The sequence below is a fragment of the Nematolebias whitei genome, chromosome 11 (assembly GCF_014905685.2).
Source record: "Nematolebias whitei isolate Nwh7 chromosome 11, NemWhi1, whole genome shotgun sequence".
In the NCBI taxonomy this organism is placed as follows: domain Eukaryota; kingdom Metazoa; phylum Chordata; class Actinopteri; order Cyprinodontiformes; family Rivulidae; genus Nematolebias; species Nematolebias whitei.
In genome coordinates this window covers 14298803-14307549 of record NC_056508.1, presented here as the reverse complement: position 1 = coordinate 14307549, position 8747 = coordinate 14298803, and the positions used below count along the sequence as shown (strand labels likewise).

Below are 8747 nucleotides of genomic sequence, written 5' to 3'. Positions count from 1 at the left end.
CATCCATCCATCCATCCATCCATCCATCCATCCATCCATCCATCCATCCAAATTGATGCATTTCAGAGGGCTATACTGTATAATTCATCCAGCAATTTCTGGATCCATCCATCCATCCATCCATCCATCCATCCATGGTGATGCATTTCAGAGGGATATACTATATAATTCCTCCAGCAAGGTCTGGTTTTGCTCTCACATCTCCTTCTAGTAGCTACTAGTAGGCATCTATGTGCCTGAACTACCACAGCAGACTGCTCTACTCCAAGCTCCACTGATAATGAAGCTCCTCACCTTGTCTGTAAGGTTGAGCCAGGCCATCCTAGGGAGGAAGTTCATTTCAGTCAGTTGCATCTGGGATCTTGTTCTTTCTCTTTTGATCCTTACCTCACTCATTACTGTACTGAGGTCACAATCCATCAGTTCACGCTGTAATCTCTCATAAAAACACTCAGATTAACTCCTTAGTCATTTGAGGCAAAGACTCAACTTGAACCTGAAAGGAGCAATCTACCAGTCTGGTTGAGACTGGCCTAAAGTTAAGTGCCTGCTGAAGGTCATGGCCCAAAGATGCCAACAAAACCCCATCATCTACACAAAGCAGAAAAGAGACGCTGATGGTCTCATCTCGATTTTGCAAACTGGCAAAGAAACAATATGAAATTTTAAATGTTTGGGTTGTTTTGATGGCAGAAACTAACTCTTTAATGGGCTCTGGGTTTAATGGGTTTTTGAGTAGCTGTTAGTTTAGCTCGCCCATCAAAAATCTTCACGATTCTTCAAACTGAGTTGATCTTAAGATACTGTTCATAATTACTTCACAAATTCCTGCATTGTTAAGAAATCCACTAATTATTTTAGTCTGACAGATGGACAGAATATGTAATTTTGAATGTCTTTATTTAAAATATAAAGTGTTTATCATCCTGCCCATATGCTTTTTTGTCTGTTTTAAATATTAGTAAAATCAATCATAATTGCCTCCACTGTGAAGCTGCAGACTGCCGCCTACAGCCTCAAGTATCAGAAGCACAACCTTTAAAGTATACAGAGACGCAGAGGGAACCAGTAAAAGCTGAAGGAGGATGAAGATTCAGCTCTAATTCTCACCATGAACAAGGATTCCCTCGTCCACCAAGACCTGCCACATTCCAACAGCCTGACTTCTTGACTGGAGGCACTCACTCTGCGTCATGAGCCAGTCAACAAGTTCCTTTCCTGAGCAGCACTGCCTGAGAGAGAAATGTAACATGATGTCACTTAAAGCTTGCAGGTGCACTCGTATTCAAAAACAAAAAGAGTCACATGGTCGGCATACACACCTGTATGTTTTCAGGTGATGCTTTCTATCTCGGACCAGGCCGGGGTTCTTCTCAATCATGACACTGAACACAGACCTCGCTGCTTTCACAACTCGGTCTGAAAGAAACTACAGAAAGATGAACGAAACAAAAGTAAGCCGTGAAACTACAAACTTTACATGTTGAGTTCACTTTGATGGGGAGGGTTTGTAACACAGGCAGCCTTTTTAACTGAACATGCCAACTTCTGTGACGTCGACCGATCGTTGGCAGAAGAAGCAAATGTTCTGACAAATGTTGGACTGCAAGTGACAAGAAGGGACACACTTTGGATTTCAGCTCCCCACAGAGTGGAAATCATGTGCAACGGTTTCAAACAGCGTGAGCAGAGTTTTCTGTACGTGTAGGAGTGTGATGTAGTACTTGTGTGTGTGTGTGTGTTTAGGTGTGTGTGTGTGTGTGTGTGTGTGGGTTGCAAGGAGGTGAGAAAGTGTTAAAAATGGCTCTGTGAAACTCTCCCACACCTCGCTGAGTTTCCAACTCACTCTCTGGCTGGTAGTACACAACTAACTTTTAGTTTCTGACCACAGTGACCCTCCCATCACCCCCCCCCCCCCCCCCCCCCCCACACACACACTACACACACACACAGATGAGGGCAAAACCATTATCGCTGCACCTTCATCTTTAGTGGTGAGTGATAAAAAGTTCCAAGCCAACAGATTACAGTCTTTACACTGACAGGGGTTGAAAGTTTAATTTTGCGCCTCCCCCCCACCACATTCCCACCCCCTGCTTCGCTCCCCCTCAGACACCTCCTGCATGTCTTGTGATCACACAAGTGACTCAGGCGGTTGCTGCTTGTGCTTTGAATGTTCTTCAAGACGAATTTTGCCCAAAGTGATCGTCTTGAGACATAAATCCAGTCCTGACAACTTCCAGCTCTTAGTGAAGACTTGAGTTTAGAGAAATAGAAGACAGAAGCTCCCAGAATCTTTTATATCCTCCTCCTCCTTTGCCTGCAGGATGTAAACCACCTACTGACCTCAGCCTCAGTGATGCAAACACAACCATTCCTCATTCAGTTGGAACAGGGCTCTGCAACCTTTACGATCAAAAGAGCCATTTCTACACCTTCATTCACTAAATTAAAAGTTCTCAGAGAAGCAACAACCTGCTACAACTGTGATCATCAACTGGTGGCCCATGGGCCACTTTAGGTTTGTTGGGGGGAGCTTTGTGTGACCACTAGGGGTGACATTATACAGCTAAAAATATCTAACGATTTTTAACATTTATTGATGTTTTTACAATTTAAGACAAATGAAAATACCAGATATTTGTCAAGAGAGGGGGGTAGATTTTTTTTTAATTAATAAAAAACTATGAACTATGCAGTCCTATGTAATTTTTTTAATTGCGAAAAAATGTATTAAGTATAGAAATAAAGCACAAAGTTAAAGTGAGTATGTTTTACTCCTTGTTTCACATATTGGCTAAATAAATTAGAGGAAAACTCCTCAAACTAGTCCTTTTTTGTTTTGTTGTTTGTATAACAACCAACAAAATTCAGTTTTGTTAGTTTTGGTCAAAGTTTGAAAGAGACGCTGTGGAGGAACCAAAGAGCCACATGTGGCTCCAGAGCCGCAGGTTGAAGACCCCTGAGTCGGACAGAGAAATTCACATGAAGCTATTAATTTTAACCCAAACGATGATAACTTACTGAGAGTGGCACCACAGAGCATACTTTACTCAGCAGCAGCCTCACACTGGCTCCTTCCCAGACCCAACATCAACAAAGATACTGGGGGTGAGGCAGCTCCAGCCTGCCCCTGCAGTCTGGCTCTGTGGAGTCCTCCTGTTTTCCCACGGGGACTCCTAGAGTCATTTTCTCATGTATGTCAGCGCTTAAACTTATTTTCTTGATGAGGTGATTTTCCATTACCTACGTAAGTCCTAAGATAAACAACTGCTGAAGCCATAAGTCACTGAGAGGATCACTTCTGGCTGTCAAACTCAACAATCATGTAGACGTAGGTGCGGATATTTGTTTAAGAAAATATTTTACAAGGATTCACACTGCTGCTTGTTTTCTAATGTAGGTAGTCCACACATACACGTGTACGTGTGTGTGTGTTTTATTTTATTGAATCTAGGAGAAATTAATCAGATGTACCTCTACAACTGATTAACATTTGGAGCTGGCCTGATTCAAGATGGCTGCCACAGCCAACTGACTTTAAAAACACAAAAGTCCAGTCAGTTTTATAGATATTGATCTAAAATAGGGTGTGGTAGTTGCTGAGACTGATCCCTAACACATGAACACAAACATATCGGGATCTTCGTCTTAGATTTTATCATCCAACCGTTTGGATTAAACTCTGTATACCTGTTATTAGCAAAATATCTCATAAACCACTGGATGGATATTAATGCAGCTTAGCTATAACTCAGTCAATTCTACAAACAAGAAGCTATTTTTCTGTGGTTCTAAATGAGTCAGAGTACCATAATTTTTGCTGTATAAGACACAGTTTTTTTGCATAAATTATCATGCCTGCAATTTATACAGCTAAGCAATGTATTTATATTTTCCCCTCATATTTATAACCAGCTTTTGGCTGAGATCTGATGATTTCATTCATTCTAATATGGAAAATATTAAACACTACCATTTTCAGCCACTAGAGGGCCCTTGACTAGTATGGCAAGCCAAGTGTCTCATTAATAGGTAAAAGCGGCTATTAATGAGACACTTGGCTTGCCATACAAAACCACCTTCGTCTCGCTTTGGAACTCCTGGAGCAAACATCAAATCTGCTGCATTTCACCGCACCGCCCAGGAGAAATGCAGCTGATTTGACCATTGAAGAGCATTTATTACAGAGAAGTTCAACTGAGACACACCTTTGCTATAATTTCGAGCAAACAAATAATTGTTTTTAAATGTTAATCTTGTTAAATTCTTGTTAAAGTCCTTCTGTGCACGCTCCTGCGGCCTCCATTTGGCAGCCAATCAGTTTTTGGCACAACACCGGCCCACATTTCCGGGTTGTCAGCGGTGACGCATAAAAGAGGAGTTTTATACGGTGGTGGGACATTTACGGCGGAAAGTATGATAAGCACTACATCTACCACGGGACAACTTTTAGAGTCAATTCTATTCAACACCGCTGCTCCAGCTAATCAACATCAGCCAGCACAAAAATGACTTAACTCATAGGATTTTACAGAAGTTGAGCTAAAATCCGATGTGGTATATTCTCAACACAAACTGAAGTCACTGACAGATCCCATAACATGCTGCATATCACAGAACCTTACTTTCAAAGTTGGACCAAAATGACTAAAACTGTAATTTCTGATCAAAAAGACGATCTTAGCCTAAAGTTCTGTCACTACAGATGTGATTTGTTCATTCAAGGAATGCTTCTGCAGGTCTTTCCCATCATTTGTCCTCAATGACGTCCATGTTTTCTTAGCCGAACCAGGAGTTTTAAAGAGTCTTGCTGGGTGGATGGATGATGAGTGCAGCCTCACAGTCTCTGTGGGTGAGACCCACTCTCTGTGACCTCAGTGGGACGTTCTGTGTGAGCAGCCTGTGAGTTGTCAGGCACCACGGACCAACTTTCCCCTCATCTAGCTTTGTGAGAACTTACAGAACCATGCTCCGGAAGGCAAATTCATCATTATGTCAAAAATGTACATTTCAGGTCTTGGATAATACATTTTTAGACACTTAAGCCTTTTTACCCAGAACAGGACTTTTGAGAGATGTAGGGAAAGTTCTGTGTTTAAAACAGTCTGATTAGCTTATTAAAACATTTGTTTTATCCGGAGTTAGGATGAGTTAATAGGTGCATTTTAGAAGTGGTGCTGAGCAACCAGACAAAGCAACACTGACCTCTTGTCATGAGCTCTTCTATCACCCTCAGTGCACCAGGAGAACAGAAAAACAGAACATCTTGGATTGTTTGGAGTTAACAGATGAACCCTCCATCACCAGCCAAAGGGACCACTACAGGACCTAACCAGGAGTCAGCTCATGTGAAACCATCTTATCAGTGTTTTTAAAGGCTCTCTCCCTGGCATCCCACTGAAGCGAGCTGCAATAACACAGCTCGGGGGTCTGGACCGGGTGAGGTACTTCTCAGACGGAGGTGGAGGGGTCAGCTAGGTGTGGACTTTAAAGTGTCCTTTTAAACTCCTGCACAGCAGGAATGTGTTTTTAAGACTCGCTTGAGCGGTAGTGCAGGATATTAGAACAACAAAAGAACACGTTCAGCAGTTTGAGAGGATGCAAGCGCTGCAAGTCTGCATGATGGCAGAGGTCAGAGAAGCTCAGAGACACCAGAGACACAAGACTTCAAAGACGCTGCGCTGTCACTGAGAGGTGGGGACATTCACAGAATCATTGACTTTCTTAATCTCTTTTCCCCACAAAGTCACAATTAACGAGTTTTAACCATATACTGTTGCTTCTTTCAGCTTTTCCCTCTTCAGTGGTTTCCACAGCGAGTCATCCTCCTCCATCTCTGTCCTCTGCATCCTCTGTCCTCACTCCAACTACCTCCATGTCCTCTCTAACTGCATCCATATATTGTCTCCTTGTCTTGTTCCTGGGAGCTGCATTTTTAACATCCTTCTACCAATATACCCACTGTCCCTCCTCTGGACATGTCCAAACCACTGTCCCTCCTCTGGACATGTCCAAACCATCTCAGTCTGGTCTCTCTAACTTTATCTCCCAGTTGTTCAATCTGTGCTGTACCTCTGATGATCTCATTCCTAATCTTATCCATCCTTGTCACTCCTAAGGAGAACCTCAACATCTTCATTTCTGTCACTTCCAGTTCTGTCTCCTGTCTTTTTGTCCATGTCTCTGTCTCCAGACCATACAACATAGCTGGTCTCTCCACTGTCTTGTAACCTTTTCCTTTGATCTTTACTGACACCCTTTAGTCACAAATCACTCCTGAAACTTTTCTCCATCCACTCCATCCTGCCTGGACTCTCTTCTTCACCTCTTTGTCACACTGTTGCTTCAATAATATTTATTTCAGATTACATTAAAACAGTTCAAACTAGTTTGACAGTTTAAATAAATAATTCAGATATTCTGGAGTGATGTACTGTGGAAAAGTTTTAAACAAATATTATGTCACCTGTTGTAGATAGCTTTATGACCAACCTGAGTTTGGAGAAACTGTGTCATAATATTGTATTTTTTATTTTTAGTTTGACTTTATTCTTGTCTATTGATAGTAATTCAGTCAAGTTTCTTCTTTTAAATTCTTTGTTTATCGTTTTCTTTGTCTTTTGGCATTATTTTCCTCAGCTCCCCTTGTCAGCCCGTTCTTCTTGCTCCAGCTCGTCATGGAGCTGCCTCACATTTGCTAAAGGTACTCATTGTAATGACATGGAGGCTGGTCCAAAATCATATGAAACACAGTTCTTTTCTCATTTCAATGGTCAATGTGTCTTTAATTCAAAAACTGTGAGAAAAAACATTTAGTATATATGTAGATTAAAAATAGTGTGCATACCCACATTTCAGAGTTGCAAATCAATATATTAATATATCAACCAATATATCAATATATCAACCAATATGTCAATATATCAACCAATATATCAATATATGGGGAGTGGTGGCGCAGAGGTTAGAGAGGTGGGCTTGTGATCCGAAGATCGCCGGTTCACGCCCCGGCCCCGACAACATCAAAATTGTGGGTGGGGTAGGTGAAACACCCACACTTGCCCCCACCCTCATTCGCCCCACTCTGGGCCCATGAGCAAGGCCCTTAACCCCCACCATGTGCTCCCTAAACAGGTCTCTCTTGAAAATGAGTTCTCGTGGCTCAAAGAGACTAACCTGGATAAATAAAGGCTAAATGAAAAAAAAAAAAAAAAAAATCAACCAAAATATCAATATATCAACTGATATATCAACCAATTAATCAATATGTCAACCAATTAATCAATATATCAACCAATATATATAAAGAATAAACACTTTCAAACTACATCAAGTTGATATAGGCCAGGATAACCTTTTTTTAAGTTTGATTTCTTAGTTTGAAATTGATATTTTTAAGCAGTTTATTACTAATCGCTCCTGTTTCATTCATCTCATGGCTCGTTTTGCTGCCACACCAGCACACACCATTTTACATTAAAAATGAGAGTTTCACTGAAGTCCTCTGCATCAGTATCCACGTTGGCTTCTCTCTGCATCTATAATTCATTTCGACAAGCTAACTGCTAGTCCAAAACTTCTCACAGGATTATTATTTCATAAATCTTTACACTGGCAACATTTTCACATTAAACAGTCGGTTCAGCAGAATATTTATGACAGTCCTACAGAAGGTGCTGCAGGTTGCATCAGTGGTGCTACAGCTAGCTGCTGCTGTTGCAGAAAAATACAAAACAAAATTTCATGTATTATTCAAAACTGATAATGTAAAAGTCTATGAAATAGCTTTTACTTCGTTCAGGGTGAAATCCACATTGAGGTAATTTAAACATGTTATCCACAGCAGGTAAGATATTCACTGTCCATAACTGTTTTCTTAAAATTATATTTTGAATGTTACCTTAAGGTTCAAATAGCTAAAATATCACATATCTCCCCCGATACTGTCTGTCCCTCTGTTCTGCATTACCAACATGAACAGTTTGTGGCATCTAGGGGGGGGGGGGGGGGGGGTTCTGTCTTGCGTACACACCTGCTTCATGGTGTCCTTAGAATCCAGAGCCTCCGGCAGTGGAGTCTAGATAAAAACAGAACAAAATACTTCATTATTACTGAGCCACTTCTCCTGATTTTATCAATACAAACTTCAGACATGCAACCCAAAGAAATGGTTTTGCATCATTCTTCTGCTAAAACCAGTTGAACTGGTTGTTGATGACAATCTTAGCACGGTTCCACCAAATAAACAGACACAACAGAACTGGTCTGACCGAGGCAATGATGAGGGTGAACAGAAACACATTATCAGAACATTATCTAACCTGTGTTGTCATTGTCTCCATCATGGAGTGGGCAGGAGTCAAGTGTGTGCAACCAAGTGGGTGGAAAGAGCTCAGAGTAAAGAACACATAGCCTGCTTCACATTTGCTTTAGGAAGAGGAAAGTCCTTTCTTATGAAATAAGCTTTTTAAAACACATTCTTCTTCTTCTTCTTCTATCGGCGTTTCCCTCTTCAGGGGTCGCCACAACGAGTCATCCTCCTCCACCTCACTCTATCCTCACTCCAACTACCTTCATGTCCTCTCTAACTGCATCCATACGTCTCCTCTTTGTCTTGTTCCTGGCAGCTGCATTTCTAACATCTTTCTACCAATATACCCACTGTCCCTCCTCTGGACATGCCCAAGCCACTGTCCTTCCTCTGGACATGTCCAAGCCACTGTCCTTCCTCTGGACATGTCCAA

At 41.5% G+C, this 8747-nt stretch overlaps 1 protein-coding gene across 1 annotated transcript in view; it reads right to left on the bottom strand.

Annotated features, from left to right (window-relative positions):
* The window catches only part of rapgef3 (Rap guanine nucleotide exchange factor (GEF) 3), a 43016-nt gene that overhangs the window by 25343 nt on the left and 8926 nt on the right, over positions 1-8747 (bottom strand). The window contains exons 2-4 of the mRNA XM_037683808.1: positions 8036-8080; positions 1323-1429; positions 1111-1232 (exon numbers count right to left, since the gene is read on the bottom strand). Coding sequence (XP_037539736.1) covers positions 1111-1232; positions 1323-1429; positions 8036-8080 — 274 coding nt within the window. The remainder of the gene's footprint in view (positions 1-1110; positions 1233-1322; positions 1430-8035; positions 8081-8747) is intronic.